General features: G+C 43.2%; 2 protein-coding genes across 4 annotated transcripts in view; one reads left to right on the top strand and one right to left on the bottom strand.

The window, feature by feature from the left end:
* Nucleotides 1-6,577, bottom strand: part of LPXN (leupaxin) — a 32,437-nt gene extending 25,860 nt beyond the window's left edge. The window contains exons 1-2 of one of the 2 annotated variants that reach the window (XM_059709281.1): nucleotides 6,439-6,577; nucleotides 124-275 (exon numbers count right to left, since the gene is read on the bottom strand). In XM_059709281.1, coding sequence (XP_059565264.1) covers nucleotides 124-275; nucleotides 6,439-6,451 — 165 coding nt within the window. In that variant the 5' untranslated portion in view covers nucleotides 6,452-6,577. Of the gene's footprint in view, nucleotides 1-123; nucleotides 276-6,438 lie in introns of those variants that run through there. The other variant, XM_059709282.1, reaches the window with a different exon arrangement.
* A 3,400-nt stretch (nucleotides 6,578-9,977) lies between these two features.
* Nucleotides 9,978-21,325, top strand: part of ZFP91 (ZFP91 zinc finger protein, atypical E3 ubiquitin ligase) — a 31,847-nt gene continuing 20,499 nt past the window's right edge. For both annotated transcript variants that reach the window (XM_059709278.1, XM_059709276.1), the window contains exons 1-2: nucleotides 9,978-10,455; nucleotides 13,907-13,935. In XM_059709278.1, the coding sequence (XP_059565261.1) occupies nucleotides 10,109-10,455; nucleotides 13,907-13,935 (376 nt within the window). In that variant the 5' untranslated portion in view covers nucleotides 9,978-10,108. The remainder of the gene's footprint in view (nucleotides 10,456-13,906; nucleotides 13,936-21,325) is intronic.

Here is a 21,325-nt window from a genome sequence, read left to right as displayed (position 1 = left end):
GGATTTTCTTCTCTTTCTTGGATATATAATTGTCCTTTCACATTATTTTGTGTAGGATGCAATTCATATTCAGAAAACACTCAAACATCTGTATTCAAGGCACTCCAATAAATGAAAAGTTACCTGCAAGGGGCTTGTGTCATCCTGAGCAGAGGGGCTGTCTGACGTCTCAGCACTGTCTTTTCTGGAATACTGGTCCTTGGGAAGAGGGGCAGGGTTGGAGTATTCACCACTGTCCTGGAGGGTAGAGCGTTCCAATTCCTCCAATAAAGCATCTATATCATAACACACAAGGGAATCATAGTATAGAACATGGAAGTCTTCTGGAATAATTTTCCTCTTAGATCGCTCCCCCTGCACCCCCATTCATCTCCCTCTTCTCTTGGGTTAAGGCTATTTTCCTTAAAACATTTCCCTTTACTTCTAGAATGTGGTTTAAAGCCTCCATATCCTGTGGCCTATTTCTTATTTCCTATGGCTGCATTCAGTTTCATAGTCTCACTCTATAATTTGGCTTATTTTATTGCAGGGTATTAATTTTTGTCATTTATTTGGGGTGAATCACTCATAAAGATTCCCACTTAGAAAAAAAAGTAAATTCTAAATAGTTTTTCTATCAGAAAGATATAAACAATTATACTACAGTTTTAAAAAATATACCAGGATAGTAACATTTATTCTTAACCTTGATGATTTTTTTCCTTATATCCCAAGCACATAACCAGATTCTCAAAGGAGAATATAAGTATTCTGTCTTTTTAGGGTATGGGGAGAAAAGGAAATTGGGGGGAAAAATACAGATATTACAAAATCAAGCAAGATTTTACAGTCCAAATAGTTGATTGTTTCTCTTATATTTTCTTAGGAACAAACAATGGACTCTGACTTCAAGTATTACAATATTACCTTTCTGTTATGATGAAATTAATAACAATTAATAAAAATTAAGGTTTATATATTTAATTTAGTTATCTTAATTCTTTAAAGCAGATGACATTATTATGCTTATTTTGTAGTTCAAGAAATTACCAAATAAATTGTTTGAGTTCACACTGTTACTGAGTTCAGAACCTGGCTGTCTGATCCCCAACCCCTGCACTAACTTCAAGCCAGAAATTCCAGACCTCATTCTCACATGGATTCTCTGGGTCATTTGGGCATGACATGTTCTTCTCTGAAGCTATTTCTTCATCTACATAATTAAGCAATTCTAGTACAACTAGAGGCCTGGTGCATGAAATTCATGCACCTTACAAGGGAATTAATTAGAGAAAATATTTTAATATTGCTATTTGCCCTTTCTCTATAGTAGAAGTGTCAGTGATGAAAGAAAATTAGTAAAATGTATATGAAAATCTCCCTCCTGTCAGAGTCTGGGGCACACCTTGGGATCCAGAGTCAAGTCCCCGCCCACGCACACATGCCATGAAATTGTGCGAGACCCAAACCCGGCTGGCCCCACCCCGTCAGGCAGGGGGGCGCAGCCTCAGGTCCCCCGGCATGTCCTCAGGTCCCCTGGCACTGGGGCCGGGGCAAGGGTGTGGCCTCAGGCCCCCTGGCCCCAGGGCGGGGGTATGGCCTCAGGCTCCCCAGCCCAGCCTCAAATACTCCAGCCCCGACATGATGGCATGACAACCATTTGCATATTAGCTCTTTATTATATAGGATAATACTTTTCAAATTGTGGATCAACACCCATTAGTGATTCTCTAGTGGTTTCCTTACCACAGGTTTTAGTTTTTAAAAGTTTGCAAAACACTGGATTATATTGTTTCTAAGTATATGCCTACCTTGGAAGTCCCCAGATGAATAAAATGAACTTCACACATTATGAAAAAAAGATTTTCATTTATTTCAGATATTGGAGGGATGAATACTTCTTGATGGCATAAAAAAAGATCTAATCATTTCTTTAAAATGAAAGCTATAGATCTTTCATATGTGAAATGTAAAACTGAAAGCAACGAATGAACAAACAAGACAAGCAAACAACAGAACCTCATAGATACAGACAACAGTATGGTGGTTACCAGAGGGAAACGGGGTGGGAGGAAGTAGCAAAGGGTAAAGGGGGTAAAATATATTGGGACAGAAGGATATTTGACTTTGGGTGGTAAACACACAATGCAATGCACAGATGATGTATTACAGAATTGTACATTTAAAACTACATAATTTTATTAACTAATGTCACTGCAATAAATTTAATAAAAAATCTACATATATTTCTAAATCATCCATCTCACAAAAAGACTGAATTTTATACACCACTTTAGAGAGAAGCACACTGGGCTAAATTCTTCAGGAAAAATTGCCCTTCACAAATAAATTTTAATGAAAAAAGAGATGGAGAGTGAACCAATAGATTAAAAAAGACTTTAGAAAGTTATAACTAATTTTAGTATATGAACCTTAACTTAAAATAATCTGAGGATAAAAGTAAAGTAAACAAGCAAACAAAAAATAAACAATCAGGAATATTTTTTTTTCATGCGTTAAAAATGTGTATTTTATTTATTTATTTTTTATTGCTTAAAGTATTACAAAGGGTATTACATATGTGTCCATTTTTTCCCCCCCGCCCTAGACAGTCCCCTAGCCTCCCCTATCCCCCAGTGTCTTATGTCCATTGGTTATACTTATATGCATGCATACAAGTCCTTTGGTTGATCTCTTACCCCCTACCTCCTGCCCCCCAACCCTCCCCGGCCTTCCTGCTGCAGTTGGACAATCTGTTTGAGGCAGCTCTGCCTCTGTATCTATTATTGTTCAAAAGTTTATAATGGTCTCTATTATCCATGAATGAGTGAGATCATGTGGTATTTTTCCTTAATTGACTGGCTTATTTCACTTAGCATAATGCTCTCCAGTTCCATCCATGCCGTTGCAAATGGTAAGAGTTCCTTCATTTTTAGAGCAGCATAGTATTCCATCGTGTAGATGTACCACAGTTTTCTAATCCATTCATCTACTGATGGGCACTTAGGCTGTTAACAATCAGGAATATTAAACACTGGCTGGATATTTAATAATACTAAGTACATACTATTAATTTATTTTGGGTATGATAAGAATATTTGATTATTTCTGTTAATATTTTAGGTGTGATAATGGTATTTCATAATATTAAGGAATTACTATTAAAGATTTTTTGGGTGTGATAATGGTATTATGGTTATTTGTGTAAGTATGTATAGATTTATTTTAGAGAGTATGATGAAATATTTACAGGTGAAATTATTTAATCTGAGATTGTTTTAAAATAATACAGTTATTAAAGGAATGGGAGGGTCTATAAATGAAAAAAGATTGACCAAGACTTGATAGTTTAAACTGGTTGAGGGGTACATCAGATTTCATTAAACTATATTCTTAAATTCTCTATATTAAAAGATTTTTACAGAAAAGAAAATAAAACAAAAACTGAGGTAGAAAGAAAAAGCAAAACTTCTCTTCTCATACAGTCAGACTGAATTCCAAATCTTTAGTTTATATCCATCAAGATATAGCCCCTTTCTTTTCTATTTCTAACCTTTTCTCTAACTAGAAGTCATGGATCCTCTTAGATTCAAAATAAAAAGGCATCCTAATATATAAGGATCCGTCACAACCTAAACATCCAGATGGATGACTGAACACCAGGCTAGGGTTCTGGCTGGTGCGGCAGGAGTCAGTCCTGGTTCCTGGCTGCCCACGGGAGGGAGCTGTGGGAACGGAGCCATGCTGCCATCAGACTGGCCTCTTGGTCCCTCCCCCCTGCCTGCAGGCCCAGGGAACCAGAGCCATGCTACGATGGGTCTGGACCAGGGGTGGGCAAACTTTTTGACTTGAGGGCTACAATGGGTTCTTAAACTGGACCGGAGGGCTGGAACAAAAGCATGGATGGAGTGTTTGTGTGAACTAATATAAATTCAAAGTAAACATCATTACATAAAAGGGTATGGTCTTTTTTTTTCAATGGTTTTATTCATTTCAAACGGGCTGGATCCGGCCCGCGGGCCGTAGTTTGCCCATGGCTGGTCTGGACCCTACCTGAGGGGGTCCCGGACTGTGAGAGCACGCAGGTTGGGCTAAAAGACCCCCTCCCCGAGTGCATGAATTTTCGTGCACCAGGCCACTAGTTTACAATAAAGATTAGGAGAGAGGAGATACCATTTACAAGAGAAACAAACCATACCACTAAGAGTAGAAGGTTACCCTTAGAAGGACCTGCTCGCTAAAGTTATTGCAACTCTCTTTCTGGGTCAGGAGTTAACAGGCCCTTCTCTTCCTGTTTCCTGAGTGCACGTATCACCAGCACCCAAAGATCATCTTGCCTTTTGCCAGATTCCGTAATTTGAAGATGACTAATTTCAGGATGACAAATATGGGATGACTGGTGGTGGGGGATACTAGACTGAAAATTCTACAGTCCTTCTCTGTAGCCCTTCATCTGCAGAAATCAAATACTCATCGGTATTAACATGAAAAGATTTGTAAAGCAAGGTTTCTTGGGGGTCTCATTGGATTGTAATGATTTCATTCAGAGCCAGAGTTTGCTCTTGGTTTCTCTTTATCTAGTATCCCCGTGTAAGAAGGACGCAAAGAGGAAATACAGGCATACCTGTGCCGACCTGCCCTTCATGCTACCTCTCTCCAGCAGGAAGAGACCCATCCTAAGTTATTAGGGTAGCAATTGGGCTGACGACAATTTGAAGAAGAGGTTTAGCCACCTGAATCATCAACAGGAATGTTACCCTCCAAGCTGTGTGTTTCTTTCTATATTTCTGGACCAGATTTCTCTATAATTTTTCTTGCTTAAGAAATGCAAAGCTGTGCAAATCTTTTTATTTCATGTTTTTGTTACCTAGGTTATTCTGTCAGCCAGAACATCTGAGCCAACACATTTCTAAAATAGGAGAATAGCTTGTAGCTTGATACGTTTTGGTGTCATTGAAATAGTTATTTTGCTTTTCTTAGTTTTCTCATTTTAAAAAAAAATGTGGATAATACCCATTTTAGTGGATTGCTAAAATGGTTAACATATGTAAAAATGTCTAGTTTTAGTTTAACTGACCACAAAAAGTATTACTTGCTTTTTTAATTATCTGCATAAAGGCCATTAGGTATCCCTAACATAAAAAAGCAGAGCTGAACTCTAGTGGAACTCAGGTAGAAATATGAAATTCCCCAACCCTCACGCAAGATAAGAATTTGGATTCTAGCCGAAACCGGTTTGGCTCAGTGGATAGAGCGTTGGCCTGCGGACTGAAAGGTCCCAGGTTCGATTCCGGTCAAGGGCATGTACCTGGGTTGCGGGCACGTCCCCAGTAGGGGGTGTGCAGGAGGCGGCTGATCGATGTTTCTCTCTCATCGATGTTTCTAACTCTCTATCCCTCTCCCTTCCTCTCTGTAAAAAATCAATAAAATGTATTTAAAAAAAAAAAAAAAGAATTTGGATTCTACCCCAAGTATCCAAATAGACTTTACCTCCAAAACAGTTCAATACATATTTATCAAACACCACCTTTTCCTCTTCCCTCCACCAATTTGCCTTCCTTCCTCTACTCCTCCAACTCTCAAATTATACTCTACACAATTTTAAAAAAAGACAATATGTAAAATATGTTTTTGGTCATTGTTTGCACTTTTGACATGCCCCAAATATACAAAAACCCAGGACACCCTGTAATTAATACAGCTTGGAAACTGGGTTAGTGACTCAGTGTTAGTAAGGCTGTTGGCAACAAACGTTGGCAACGGATATGGAATGCATTCCCAAGAATGATAAATCTTACGTTACTCCAAAGGCTTGAAATCAGAGATCTCTTTTGAGCAAGATGGCCAATAATTCCACTGCCGGTTTTTATTGCTTTGGAATGGAAGGAGGAATTACACTTGCAGGCCATAGAAATCTGTTCCTTCAGAGTTCCTCTGAATAAAAAGCTGAGCAATAAAATCCCTGGAGTTATCAGTGCTATGTTGTCGTGATTTAATACTAAATCCTAGAACAATTGAAACCACCCTGGCTGCTCTCCAATCTTTGTGAATCCCTCATTCTTGTACTTTTTCTTCTTCTCCTCATAACACTCATTTCTTTCTTTTTCTCCTCAAATCACATCTCTACCGTTGCCTACCGTGTGATCACTCTATGATCTCCAGTAGCCCCCAAAGGGCAAATGCTCATAATAAAATGACCGTTTTAATCACAATTCAATCCAGAAGTATTTGTGTGGAGTTTACCAAACTCTCCGCCTTCTGTGCCACAGAAACAGTGAACCCATATTTCCCCAATTATAGTTCCTCGTGCTTTACTCTTAGCGAGGTCAGGAGAGAAGTGAAAATAAGATCTCCCTGCACTACCCTCCATGTGGCTGGTAGTACACCCCACCACACAAGGAGATGGCAGCCAGGTCTTTATTCCCTCAGAGTTTCTCCCCGCCGAAGCTCCTCACTCACCCAACTCTTCCATCGCCACACACCCAAGATGCTCTGGTGCCACAGGTTGTGAGGAACCGCTTTGGTCTGGCTGAAGAAGAGGACCGCAAAGGAACTGAATGAGACAGTGCGAAGCAGCCTCTATAACCTTTTTTGGTTCCTGTATTTGCTTAGCACTTCCTCTCTTTTGATTTGGTTTCTTTTCTTTTCTTTTCTTTTTTTATAGGTCAGAGTTTTTAAAATGGGACTGACATAGAAAAAAAGGCAGGTAGTAAAATTTGAATTCTGATGGTACACTGGCCAGGGCAATTAAGATTCAAAAGTAATTTTGAAAAATTTGAGCACCTACTACATGCCAGAATTCATCTGGAATGCATGGGAATGGCAGATTTGCGCTTGTGTTTTTGCTCAATGTAAGTATCGCACTGCGACTTTGCATCAGGAAACTCCCTCCCCCCGTCCCCACCCCCCCCTCCCCGCCCCGTGAAGCTGGTGAGCCATGGAGGCATTGTTTGCTTCATAGCTAGCACCCGATTCATTTTGCTATCTTTATTTAATTATCCAGAAATTTTGCTTACCTAATTTGCCGAATAGATTGTAAAATCCATTAAATGCAGCGGAGATGTATTCACTTTTGGATTCTCAGGGCTTGGTTCATTTCAGGGGTCCAAATGCAAACAACCAAAGGAGTCATGAAGAATGAGACTGGGAGATTTAAGACTCAGGTGCTAAGTTGCAGGCATCTCAATTAAGCATATAAGTAATTCCTACCTACTCACATTGCTTTACAGCAGTTTTCTGAACAGTGACGCTGAGATTAACTTTTACCTTTTTTTTAAACCACTGATTTTATTCACCTTCAACAAAATAAAACATTTACAAAGGCCTACTATGGGAAGAACTATAATTATGGCCTGGTGAAATAGGTATTACCCCATTTTTACCAGTGAGAAATATTCAAGGAATAGTAACTTGCATAAGTAATAGAGTTAATAGGTAGCTTTCCTACCTAATATAATCTATATTTAACTTCAAAGCCTGTGAACTTTCCTCTATAACACAATGGTCTTTTTTTTTCAGATGATCTAAAGCAGCGATTCTCAACCTGTGGGTCGCGACCCCTTTGGCGGTCCAACGACCCTTTCACAGGGGTCGCCTAAGACCATCCTGCGTATCAGATATTTACATTACAACTCATAACAGTAGCAACATTGGTTATGAAGTAGCAACGAAAATAATTCTATGGTTGGGTCACAACATGAGGAACTGTATTTAAAGGGCCAGAAGGTTGAGAGCCACTGAAAAGGAATCATTCATTCTCCATTCCCTAGTGACGCTGAAGACTTTTTTTTTTTTTAAATATATTTTATTGATTTTTTACAGAGAGGAAGGGAGAGGGATAGAGAGTTAGAAACATCAATGAGAGAGAAACATCGATCAGTTGCTTCCTGCACACCCCCCACTGGGGATGTGCCCGCAGCCAAGGTACATGCCCTTGACGGGAATCAAACCTGGGACCTTTCAGTCCGCAGGCCAACGCTCTATCCACTGAGCCAAACCGGTTAGGGCAAGACTTTTTTTTTAATGAAGATTCCCACTCTGCATTACTTCGAGCAGCCATTGGATGTCAGTGCTGTTCCAAAGCCTGCATACCTTAAAAATGGATTTGCACAAATTCCCATCCACCTATGCCAGCTTTTACAACTGAAATGCCCTTAGCCCCATGAAAGCGCAAACACACTCATTAGAAAACAGAAAACATTTGCCGCCCTAATCTGAAGTGATAACTGAGCCAAAGCACTGGAAGGAAAATCGCACGTCAGCACTTGGCTTGCATAGATTGTACTGTATCTGCAGCTTTAACTGAATGATTAATGTGAAATTTAAATTGGATTCCCCAGATCTTGTTTCCATCCGCTTCTTTTAGGCATGTTACCCCCGGATGCTTTATTTTCCAGGGGTAAGAACGTGGTCCTGCAAATCGCTCCCAGGTTATAACGGACGAAAGAAGAAAGGAATGTGAGAGGCCCACGACCATCATCTTGTAGATAAGCAAACGGAAACCCCCGTTTGTCGGATTAGGACAATTTAGTTGCACACGTTATTGGGCGGAAAAGAAATTCCGGCAAAGGGGCTCATCTGACTGTGCTTCCTGCGCAGCCGAATCATTTAAAAGCCGCAGAACCCGTCGGCTTCAGAGCAGGGAGCCCGAGGGAGGCCCTCAGGTTTCTCCGGTTGGTGCCGCGACACGCTAACACCTTCCCTCCAGCCCAGTGACCGCCGCCGAGTGAAGCCGGGGGCGCGGTACCCAGTAGAAACGCAACTCCACAGTGATTTCCCCAAACTTTTATTAGTAACCAAATAATTGACGGGTAGGCCCCCGAGGATCCGACAGAACCAGATTCAGCCCCTGACCTCCAGGGGCTCCCAGGTTGGAGGGTCAGACACAGGAGGACGAGACGAATACTGCAGGCATGAGCGCCAGCCGGAGGAGCCACCTAACCAAGACCAAGGTAAGAGCTATGACGTGACCACCCTAGAAATGCTTCGCCAACGCCAAGAAAACAAGCCGGGAAAACCTCCCCAGGAAATCCTGACAGGTAAAAGGCTCAAAATTTGCGCCGGGATCTGCTTAGGTGTCGCGCCTTAACCCGGAAACACTGCCTCCCAGGAAAAGTACACTTGGACTGTGGAAATACTAAAAACTACTTTCCCCATCCTGCCTCGGTCAAAAACTCCCAGCAACCATTTCGCCTCTGGTTTCCTACCTTCTATGCCCCGCCCCCACCAAACCACAGGCTAAGTAGGACTTCAACTCCCAGAATGCTTTTGAGCAAGGTAACTCTGCGCATGCGTCGAAGAGGCGGATCCTCCATGCCCTCACGACCCCGCCTCTGTTCTACCGCCGCCATTTTTTCAGAGACTTTCATCCGGCAGCGACGGGGCTTTTTTTCTTAAAGGAGAAGCGACAGCTCAAAAAAATTTCCCCCGTCTCCCTCAAGACCTCGCAACGCTGGGGACAGAAAGGCCACATACAGGAAAGTGGGGTCTGGGTGGAGGTAGAAGAACGCCGGGGCTACTTCCGTGCCTTTGAGGAAGGATAGAAAGAGCCCTTGTGGCATTAGCGGATCCTTAGGGAGGCAGGTGCGCGCGCAGCCACTCCAGGGAGCTCGCGAGGCGGGGTAAGAGGTGCTTTTTTTCCCACCAACCTCTTCGCGAAACCGGCCCCACCCCCTGCCCCTAGTGCGCGTGGAACTCCGGAGAGGGAAAGGTCACTAGGATTGTCGCGGGACGCGGCCGTTTAACGGTGAGAACGGGTGCGCGGGGAAGGAAACCTCGCGCGCTCCCTTGGAGCTGTCCCCTGATTGGCTCAAGGAAGGGGAGGGGGCGGGAACCCGGTACGTTGCTGCGTGAGGGAGGGCGGGGCGAAGAAGCCATTCTTCCTCTCCGATTGGCTCGCGGAGCGTTTTGTCGGGCGCGCGCGCGCGGCGCCAGGGGTAGGGGGCCTTGAGTGGCAGGGGGCGGGGGGTACGCTCTGAGCCGGGCGGAGGGGTGGGGGGGGAGAGAGGAGCGCAGAGTGAGAGAGTGCAGGACGCTCCAGGAGACAGGGGGCGGGGGGAGCAGCGCCGCGGCCACCGCCGCCTCCGCCTCCACCGCCCGGGACGAGGGGGTGGGGGACGGGCGAGCCCCGATGCCGGGGGAGACAGAAGAGCCGAGACCCCCGGAGCAGCAGGACCAGGAAGGGGGAGAGGCGGCGGTGGCCGAGGCGGCTCCAGAGGAGCTCCAACAACAGCCCCTGGAGGCGGAGGCGGTGGCGCCTGCGGGGACCACTAGCAGCCGCGTGCTGAGGGGAGGACGGGACCGGGGCCGGGCCGCTGCGGCCGCCGCCGCCGCCGCTGTGTCCCGTCGGAGGAAGGCCGAGTATCCCCGCCGGCGGAGGAGCAGCCCCAGCGCCAGGCCCCCGGACCCCACGGGGCTGCAGTCCCAGGCCGCGAAGCCCGCGTCTCCAGCTCAGGGCAAGAAGAGTCCGCGACTCGTGTGAGTAACGCAGTCTTTCAGGCGGTGAGGTAGACCCCCCTGTGTCCGCACGCTCCCCTCTCGGCTCCCGTAGTGCCCACTCCACGTGACATCCTGCCTGCCCTGCCCCCTGCCGGCTCGCACGACAGATGTCACGCCGCTTCCCTGGTGGCTGCCTGATCTTCCTCGTTGTTGGCGTGTCTGCGGGGCCACTTCCCCACTCCGTGAAGTCGGTCTTTGTAGCAGATACCCCTTCCGCTCCCTCGTGACTCACCCTTCCCTGCCGTCGCAGGCTGATCCCGCACTCGGGCATCTGCATCCCTTTGTCAGCCTATCGCTTTCCCTCCGTGCGCGGCTCTCCAGTATTACATCACATCCCCATTAGGAAATGCTCAGCGCGATCCTGCCTTCAAAAGGGGGTCCGTCCCCCACTCCCCTCCCCTTTAATTAGCTTGGGAGCCCGTTGTACTAGTAGCTCCATGGAGCTTTTTCTCACTAAGTTTTCACATTACTTTGTACACGTTTTAGAAATCTGGTGCTTACTAGCAGGAAAAAAACGTGACTTTGCCAGTTTTGTTAAATGTAGTCGTCTTTCCTAGAGCACGCTTAAATGGGTAATCTTTCTTTTCTTTTCTTTTTTTTTTTTTGCCAAGTAACATGTTTTATTGTTTGTTTTTGCATACGTTTTAATGTAGGAACTTCATCCTTAAAAATCAGACTAATCTGAAAGGAATTCCTTTATTTCCTAGAGATAATAGAGGAACCAGGAACATCAATATTTAAAGCTGTTTATTAAAATAACCTTCCTATGTTGCAGAAGCACACATTTGTAAATCCTAGAAGTTAATCACGTTAGCCATCGAATTCGTGACGGATAACATCATTTGTGTCTTGACTTTCAAGTGAAAAAAGTTAGTAAAAGCAGGGAAAGTTGAAGAGGGGAAGGAATCAGAGTTTTAAGTCCCCCAGTTTCCTGATAGAGGGTGGCAAGATGTGGTTTATACCAGACCCAGTAGATTTAAAACACACCTGTTCCAAAATAAGAGCTAGTTACTATGAGCCTTATTTGGATCTCAATTTCTTGCGCAAATTTCGTAAACAGCCTGTGCCTCATTTTCCTCATCTATAAGATATAATGTTAATCCCTATGAGATTAGTTTATGAGAATTAAATGCAGCATGTGTAGCACTTAGCACAGCTATTTTCAACCTTTTTTATATCTCATGGTACACATAAATACTAAAATTCTGCGGCACACCAAAAATATATTTTTTGCCAATTTGACCAAATAAAATAGTTATAATTTTTTTAAATTTTATTTCTTTATTGATTTCAGAGAGGAAGGGAAAGGGAGAGAGAGATAGAAACATCAATGATGAAAGAGAATCATTGATCAGCTTCCTCCTGCACACCCCCTACTGGGGATCAAGCCCGAAACCCAGGCATGTGCCCTTGGCCCGAACCGAACCTGGGACCCTTCAGTCCTCAGGCTGACGCTCTATCCACTGAGCCAAGCCATCCAGGGCAAAATAGTTATAATTTTGATTCACTCACATCGGATGACTATTGTTGTGTTGGCTGTTGTCATTATTTAATAATCTAAGGAAAAAGAGGTCAGTGCCTCTGATTGGTCTGGTATAGCATGTTTTAAAAATTCTTGCTGCACATGGTTGAAAATCACTGACTTAGCACAAAGTCTGTTACATAGTGAATATTTTTTAAAAGCTATTGTTTTTAATCGTGATGGCATGAAAAAGGGATAAGTGTATAGGGGTGTATTTTCATGTAAGATTGAACTTCTTTCTTTTTTTCCCCTATTACCATACATAGGAAGGTTAATAACTTAATATGTTTTTTAACATTCCCTTTTATTCTGACCCACCCATTTGAGAGTGCAATATACCTATCTCCTTGACAACTTTCCCCTCCTTCTGTTTCAACAGTTTTGCTTATAAAAATGATCTCTTAAGTTTAAGATAATTGTAACTACAGTGGTTGTAGCTTTACCATAAAAGTTTATTTTTTCCCTGATTCTTGACCAAAAAGTACCAAATGAGTCTTTACCTCCACAATATAAATGTTACAACATTCAATCTTGGATAAGATTATTAAATTAAATCTTTTTTTCCTCCACAATATTTCTGTGGGGAGGAATAGTCTTAATTCTTAGTGTACCTCCCATGATTTTTTTTGTTAACACATTTTCAATTTGCCGCATGCCCTGGAAATCAAAGGAGTTTGGTAAACCTTGATTGAGTGGTAACTGGGCCTGATGGTGTGGTGAGCTAGAGTTTTTTTAAAGATAATGAACCCTAGTCCATTTAACTCAGTGGTAGAGCATCGACCTGCGGGCTCAAGAGTCCCAGGTTTGACTCTGGTCAAGGGCATGTGCCTTGGGTTGTAGGCTCCATTCCCAGTGCGGGAGGCAGCCAATTGATGTGTCTCTCTCACAATGATGTTTCTCTCTCTGTGTCTCTCCCCCTCCCTTTCACTCTCTCTAAAAAATCAATGGAAAAATATCCTTGAGTGAGGCTTAACCAAGGACCTTGTGGTATAAGGGGAAGATTCATTGATTAGTGGAGGTTTATAAATATGTGTCTGGATTATAGATGTTCAGAGTGATGAAACAAAATTTAAAACTAAGTAGGATGTTTAATCTTTTAAGACATTTCAAGCGTTTTTGAGTTTCAGTTTTTCTAAACCCTGGTCAAGTGCCTTCTGACCTTGATTCATCTCTGTTTTCCTAATAACATGACACATTTTTAAAAAATGAAGTAAGAAATTTAATCTTTCTATTAATTGTTTTATTCAGGTCTTTTTTCCATATCTCAACATTACCCCCCCCCCCCCCAATAAACTCCTGGTAATCATCTGTTTAACCAACATTTCTTTCTCATGATTGAAGAGACAGTAAAATGTGCAACAGCTTGAAAGGTCAATAAATACAGCAAATTGGATTGATTGAAACCTCTTTTCCTATTAGAAGGCAAAATAATACAGTGGCAGAAGCATTGGACTTAGAAAGTTTCAAGTCCCAGCTTTTTGCAACTCACTAAGTGACCTTGGACATGTCACTTAACCTTTTTAAATCTTTTCATCTGTAATTGGTAATTTATGATTTGTGAAATGAGATTTATAGTTAGATGATAGGTTACAGTTTTTATAAACTTTCTTAAATTTATAAAAACTCCATTTGCATTGAAATGTTCAGAAGTTAATGAAAAGAGTAGGAAATTTTTGTGAAGAGAAATAAATTTTCAGTGAATGCGCTCAAGAGAATAAATAAAAACCTAAAGCTAAGAAAAGGTAAACCAAAGTTGAAGAAAGGTTTTATATCAGTACTCTAAAAATTAGACTCATCACTTTCTGTATTTTAGCCAATAATTCCGAATCACTGTAGAAGAATCTGAGATAAATATTTGTGCTTTAAGAAAGTGTGCAAGATTGTTCATTTAATTTTTTTTTCTTTCAGATGTATAGAAAAAGTAACAACAGACAAAGGTAAGAGTTGGTCATTCTAATCTTTAATGTACATTACACTGATAATTGTCTTATAACCTGATAGAAATATAGAATTAACTTCAGCCGGATCATTTAAATTGTTCCCATTTAAAAGTGACTTTTATTTAGTTAAGAATTATTGGAATAGATAGAACCTATTTAGACAAAGGCAGGTTTAGGTAATTGGAACGTTTTGACTTTATTTAGAAACTTAATAATGGAAAAAGCAGGTTATTTGATACCAATTTATTGCAGTTTTTTAAGCTTTCTCTCTCTCTCTCTCTCTCTCTCTCTCTCTCTCTCTCTCTCTCTCTCTCTCGTAACAAAAAAAAAGGAATGATACACAATATCAGAGTAAAGTATAGGCAAAATCTTGATTCTGATAGAGACTCAAATTATAAATGCAGCTTGAAGAATGTGGAAAGAAAGTGTTCTAAGATGACAGCCTGGTGAATAATTAAATGAGGTCATTAGGTCGTTTCTCTTTAAAGAGTTTTACCAAACCAAATGTATATATTGAATATAGTCTTCTTATTTGAATTATGAAGGAAAGCTAATGTTCACGTTTCCTTTTTTTAACACTTTTTAAAGGAGACTTCATTCTGGCTTTGCAGATTGGGTTATTAAAATTGATCCTATTATGTTGGGCCAATTGCTCATTTGTTTCAATTATTTTTTCTAGTCATTGACTGTGTTCCTTGATGCTAAGTTTAAATGTATAGCATCCGTCTTAAAACTGGAACAGATATATTCTTTAAGCATTTTTTTTAAAAGTATTTTTCATTTATCGTATCTGACAGGAATCTACTTAACTGAAGTGTGACTGGTTAATTTACTCCTATTCTCTCTCATAATAAAAGCGTAATATGTTAATTAGACCGGATGTCTTTCCGGACGACCTTCCAGATGAAGCTGGAGCTGTGAGGGAAGCATGGGTCCCTGGTGACTGCTGGCGGCCAGAGGGAAGCCCAAGTCCCGGGTGCCAGAGGGAAGCTGGTGCCGGCAGCCAGGGGAAAGAAGACCCATTCTTGCACGAATTTTGTGCATTGGGCCTCTACTATAAATGTGTGTGTGTGTGTGTGTGTGTGTGTGTGTATCAAGTTAAAACCTGGATCTTATGCTGTTTTAGAGAATGACAATGTGTTAGGCCTCAGTAACTTGAAGTGGTGGCTGTTTTGTAAATAATTAGATGTTAATGCTCAGGTTTCTTTTTCTCTGAATTTTAGATTCTGAGGCTAGTATTTCCATAGTATCAGGCAGAAGTATTTTGTATGAGGCAAATTTTTGTGTGGAATTTTTTATGTGACTATTTTGTCTAGCAAGTTTTTGGTTTTGTTACTGTTGCTACTTGCAAAATAGGGTATGTCTGCCAAGAAGGGAAGGGCTTGTGTTCATTTTGGAAATTTTGTTAAGTGGGGAAAATGTAGAGACAGCTGGCAATCAAGTATCAGAGCAGTTCTTACTAAAACAACAGCAGCAAAACAAAATCCCATCCTGCTTTTATCAGAGCTAAAAGTACTTCGTGTATCTAAAGAATATGTCTAAAAAATTTAGATTGCCTTGAGGATAACTTGGAGAGTGTGGTTGAAATTTTGAATTAATTAGTTGCTCTTTGTATAGATGTCTTAAGCCAGAAGTTGGCAACTACTTAAACAGTAGTTGTGCAGCTGTGGAGAGATTAAAACGGCATCATGGTTTATTTAGTCATGATATCAATCCTACTCTAATCCACCAGTTAAATGCTCTGGATCTAGAGTTAGAGCTCAGGGTTTGAATTCAAGTTGTCTTTTATTGCAAATAATTCCAATGCCTAGCATCCAGTGAGCACTCAGTAAATAGTAGCTGTTAAGTTTGTAAAATTTTGAAGAAATGGATACTCTTTAACTCCCATCTCCATCTCCTCCTCATTAGTTTATCTGTTACAGTAGCTTTCAACAGCTAGATCAGTGAATAAAGAAATGGAGAGTGTAGTAGTCACTTTTTTCTGTGCTGTTTAATATTTAGAATTCACCTCAATTCTTTCCCTTTTCCTTGTCTTTTAACTTCTCAAAAAGTTATTCTGTTACTCCAGAATAATTTTCATGTTCAGTCTACTGAATTTTAACTGAAGTAACTCATACTGATTCCAAAGGCTGAGGTTTTTAAAAACTTTGAACAGGTTGTGATATTTTCTAGAGGTACAACTCTTTGTTTTATTAATATTGAAGCAACTCTCCTGCACAAATTAAATTAGTGCTAATGTTGGATTAGATATTAGTTTAAAAAAACAGTTCACTTTTCCTGACTTCTCTTAATACTTCTGAGCTTGTCTAATATTTCAATATGGACTTTACTAATTATTTATGGGGAAAAAAGTAGAGCTAATTATAGAAATACACAGAGTAGTCTGATCAGGTTTCAGAAACTCAAGTGTTTGACTGTTACAATAATGCTTATGTCTCAAATGGGTGACAGTACATTAGATAAGCATTTTATTTGCCCTGTTTCCTTCCTAACCTTTTATCTTAAGATGGCAGAAACCATATTATTTCTTTCAGTGTGAGAATGATCTACTTGGGCACCCTTGTTCCTTCTTAGGATGGCCTATATCTTTAAATCCTTTTCCTGGTTCAGACACCCAGAAGTACAGACATAACTCATTTATGATGTATCTGAATTGTCAAACAGGCTTACAGAGCCTTGATTATCAGCTCATTTCAGTTATAGGACATTATATAAATGAGTCTTTCTGTCTCTTACCTACAAAGAAGTAACTATAACACTGTGCCAGTTACATTATAAGAACACCAGGGCCCAGTGCACAAATTCGTGCATCTTGAAAGGAACTGGGCTACAAGGCTGCGGTGGGTATAGGGGGTGGTCTGGGCCCATCCTCCGCGCCCCTGCCTGGCCCCTCCCGGTGCAGCTCCTGGTCCCCTGTCTGCCGGCAGCCCCACTCCCTCGCGCTGGTGGCGCTGGCCCCGCTGGCCCTGCTCACACACTCTGACAGCACAGAGCGTTTGGAGCTGGCACCAGCAGCGGGTGTGAGCAGGGCTGGCACCGTCGGGGTGTGAGTGGCAGCTGTTGCCCCGATTGCCCCTCAGGAGCAGGTGAAGATGGAGAAGCCCTCAGGGGCAATTGGGGCCAGCAGCCGCTGCTCGCACCCACTGACGGTGCCGAGCAATTGGGACTGGCACCAGGCACTGGCTGTAGGTGTGAGCGGGCCGGTGCTGGCAGTAGGTGTAAGCGCCCAGTGGGACCACAGCATGCGGTAGCAAAGAATTTTTAGTAACTACCAGAGGCTTGCCCCAATGACAGCAACTGGTGCCCCACCTTGGTCTGGCGCCCTCACTCACCTGCTCCACCATCCTGCCATGGCTGATGCCCGCCATGTTCCACGCTCTGCTGCCTGCTGCCAGTGCCTGCCATGTTCTGCACTCACCCCCTGGTGGTCAGTGCACATCATAGCCACCGATTGTTTGGTTGTTCCGCCATTTGGTCTATTTGCATATTGGGGTTTTATACATATAGACTAGAGGCCCATTGCACGAAGAGATTCGTGCAATAGGCCTTCCCTTCCCCTGACTGCCGGCACCGGTTTTCCTCCAGCACCCGGGACCCAGGCCTTCACTTCTCTGGCCAGAGCCTTCGGTCTTCGCTCCGCAGCTTCGTGCCTATGTATGCAAATTAACTGCCATCTTTGTTGGGTTGATTTGCATACTCTCCTGATTGGCTGGTGAGCATAGTGGGGGGGATGGTCAATTTACGTGTTTGTCTATTATTAGGTAAGATTCTATAACACAGCTATAAGTTTATTTTGTTATATATAGTAATTATTTTGTATTGAAATCCCTTTCCATCCCAGAACTACTTGAGAGTTGCATCAGAATGCCCTGGTAGAAGAAAACTGAAACAGAAAATCTAAGGTGCTGAGTGGGGAAACCTATATTCAGTTAATAAGAATCTAAAATCCATAAGAGACATCCATCTCTACATGAGTCCCTAATGTTATTCTCACACTGAGATGATCCTGAGTGGACCAGAACCTCTAACAAAAAGAAATTAGCACTAATGTAATATACTCCCTGACATTTTAAGTCCAAGAAGGATCAAGTTCCTCTGAATTCAAACTAGCCAGATTGATTTAATTACATCTGGCAAGGACCCCTTTATCTTCAGTACAGTTAATTCCCTTATGGGTGACTATGGATTAGTCTTCTGCCTGCCTACCTCATTAAACCTGCGTTGCTCCTTTGATCCTAGTTATATGCCCAATTTGTATCCTAACTTCTTATTGGCTGTTACTGTTTGTAATTTTGCCACTAAACTCTCTTTTCTTTACAGTGACTCTGGGGTTGAAGGAACGGGTAAAAAGGGGAAGGGGAATATAGTTAATAGTGTGATGCTTACACATGACAGATGATTACTAGGATTAGTGGGGCAATTACATTGTAAGGTATAAAAATGTTGAATCACTGTATTATAGATCTGAGACTAATATAACCAATATAAGATTGTACATCAACTATACTTAGAGTTAAATTTTTTAAAATTAAAATTTAAAATTTTTTTTTAATTTAAAAAAGATAATTTCTCCCCATATCTATATATATAAAAGCCCAGTGACCATTGACGGCAGAACGACCAGAACAACTTGTCACTATGACCCGCACTGACCACCAGGGGGGGCAGATGCTCAATGCAGAGGCTGCCCCCTGGTGGCCACTGCGCTCCCACAGTGGGAGTGCCTCTCAGCCAGAAACCGGGCTCTGCTGGCGACACAGTGGCGGGAGCCTCCCGTGCCTCTCTGGCAGCACTTAGGAGCAGTGAGCCAAGTGGTAAGGAGCCAGCAGGCGGGTGGTTAGGAGCGAGGGGTCCTGGATTGCGAGAGGTGGCAGGCCGGGCTGAAGGACCCCCACCCCAGCCCCCCCACAAAGGAATTTCATGCATCCGGCCTCTAGTTAATCTATAAATGCAATTTAATCAAAATTCCAACAGGGTTTTTTCTGTGGAGAAAATTTGAAAAGTTCTTGGGGTACCTCTGGAGTATATAACTTACACATTGAAAACTATTAGTTTACACTAATCAGGGAATTCCACCCTCTTTCTAAGAGTGGGATTGATTTCTTAAGGAAGAAAGAAGAGGTGAAGAGATACTTTGTGGGCATCCAAGCATGGCTATTGCACATATGTATACCATAATTTATTTAATTATACCTGATTAAAGGACATTTGATATTTCAGTATTTCTTTTCTGGGATTACAGGTGATATACAAAAGCGCACTTACCATAAATGTATAGTTTTGTGAATGTTCACAGGTCTTAAGAAGCAGGACATGATCAACCACCCTCAAGGGTAAACAACATTTTGACTTTTGGTAGCAAAATTTAGTTTTGCCATTTTTGAATTTTATATAAATGAAATAATACAATATGTGCTCTTTGGTGCAGGGTTTCTTTGCTCACCATTCTGTAACAATCCTCTGTGTTGTGTTTGTTATAGGTTATTTTTATTGCTGTATATTGTTCCGTTGTGGGAATACATCACTATTTATCCGTCTTACTATTTATGGGCATTTGGGTAGCTTATGACTACCCAGATGCCCATAAACTAATTATTGGCCTTTATGACTAGTGCTGCAATGCATATTTTATTTTATTTTTAATTTTTATTTTTTCAATATATTTTATTGATTTTTTTACAGAGAGGAAGGGAGAGGGATAGAGAGTTAGAAACATCGATCAGCTGCCTCCTGCACACCCCCCCACTGGGGATGTGCCTGCAGCCAAGGTACATGCCCTTGACCGGAATCGAACCTGGGACCCTTCAGTCCGCAGGCTGATGCTCTATCCACTGAGCCAAACAGGCTAGGGCGCATATTTTATTAATGCAACTTTATTGAGCATAATTTATACACCATAAAATTTGCCCATTTCAAGTATGCAATTCTATATATAGATTTGCCTTTTCTAGACATTGTATAAATATGTGTTTATTGTTTTTGTGTCTCTTATTTAGCATAATGTTTTTGAAGTTAATCCATGTTGTAGCATGTATTGGTATTTTCATTCCTTTGTATAATATTGCTTTATATTAAAACAAGGGGCCCGGTGCACGAAATTCGTGCACTGTGTGTGTGTGGGCGGGGGAGAGTGTCCCTCAGCCCAGCCTGCCCCCTCTCACATACTGGGAGCCCTCAGGCGTTGACCCCCATCACCCTCCAATCGCAGGATCGGCCCCTTGCCCAGGCCTGACGCCTCTGACAGAGGTATCAGGCCTGGGCAGGGGACCCTCATTTCCCCCCATCACTGGTTCTGCCCCCAGCCCAGGCCTGATGCCTCTGGCCCAGGCATTAGGCCTGGGCAGGGGACCCCCAGACCCCTCCGATTGCTGGCTCTGCCCCTTGCCCATGCCTGATGCCTCAGCCAGAGGCGTAGACCCCCTTCACCCTCTGATCACCTGATCGGCCCCTTGCCCAGGCCTGACGTCTCCGCCAGAGGTGTCAGGCTTGGACAGGGGGCCCCCCATCTCCCCCCGATCACTGACTCTGGCCCCCACCCAGGCCTGAGGCCTCTGGCCCAGGAATCATGCCTGGGCAGGGGACCCCCATCTCCCTCTGATCGCTTGCTCCACCCCCCGCCCAAGCATGACGCCTCTGACCCAGGCTTCAGGCCTGGGCAAGGGGACCATCATATCCCCCCCAATCCCCGGCTCAGCCCCCCGCCCAGGCCTGATGCCTCGGCCAGAGGAGTTGACCCTCATCACCCTCTGATCACCAATCACCGGATCGGCCCCTTGACCAGGCCTGAGGCCTCCAGCAGAGGTGTCAGGCCTGGGCAGGGGATCCCCAGCTCCCCGTGGTTGCAGGCTCCGCCCCTGCCCAGGCCTAACGGCTCTGGCCTAGGCATCCGGCCCGGGCAGCGGGGACCCACAGCTGCAGCGGCCCCGTGATCGTGGGCTCCGCTTTAGGCCCAGGCAAGGGACCCCTAACTCCCGGGACTGCCAGCTTCGACCGTGCCCAGCTCCCATCTCTGGCTCCACCCCTACTTCCTGTTATCACTGGCCAGGGCGGCAAAGGCGCCTGATTCTCCGATCATGGCTGGGGGGCAGGGCAAAGGCGGCCCCAGGGCCGCCTTTGCCCTGCCCCCCAGCTCTTAGCTCCCCCCCTGGGTTTCCGATCACTGTCAGTGGCAGGGGGCTTCTTCCTGCTTTCCCTTTCGCCTCCCTGCATTGTGCCTACATATGCAAATTAACCGCCATCTTGTTGGCAGTTAACTGCCAATCATAGTTGGCAGTTAATTTGCAGATAGCCCTGATTAGCCAATGAAAAGGGTATCGTCGTACACCAATTACCATTTTCCTCTTTTATTAGTGTAGACTAGAGGCCTGGTGCATGAAATTTGTGCATG

This window comes from Myotis daubentonii, chromosome 9 (genome assembly GCF_963259705.1).
Source record: "Myotis daubentonii chromosome 9, mMyoDau2.1, whole genome shotgun sequence".
Lineage (NCBI taxonomy): Eukaryota > Metazoa > Chordata > Mammalia > Chiroptera > Vespertilionidae > Myotis > Myotis daubentonii.
Note: the sequence above shows the minus strand (reverse complement) of the source record. Positions and strands in the feature narration are given on the sequence as shown.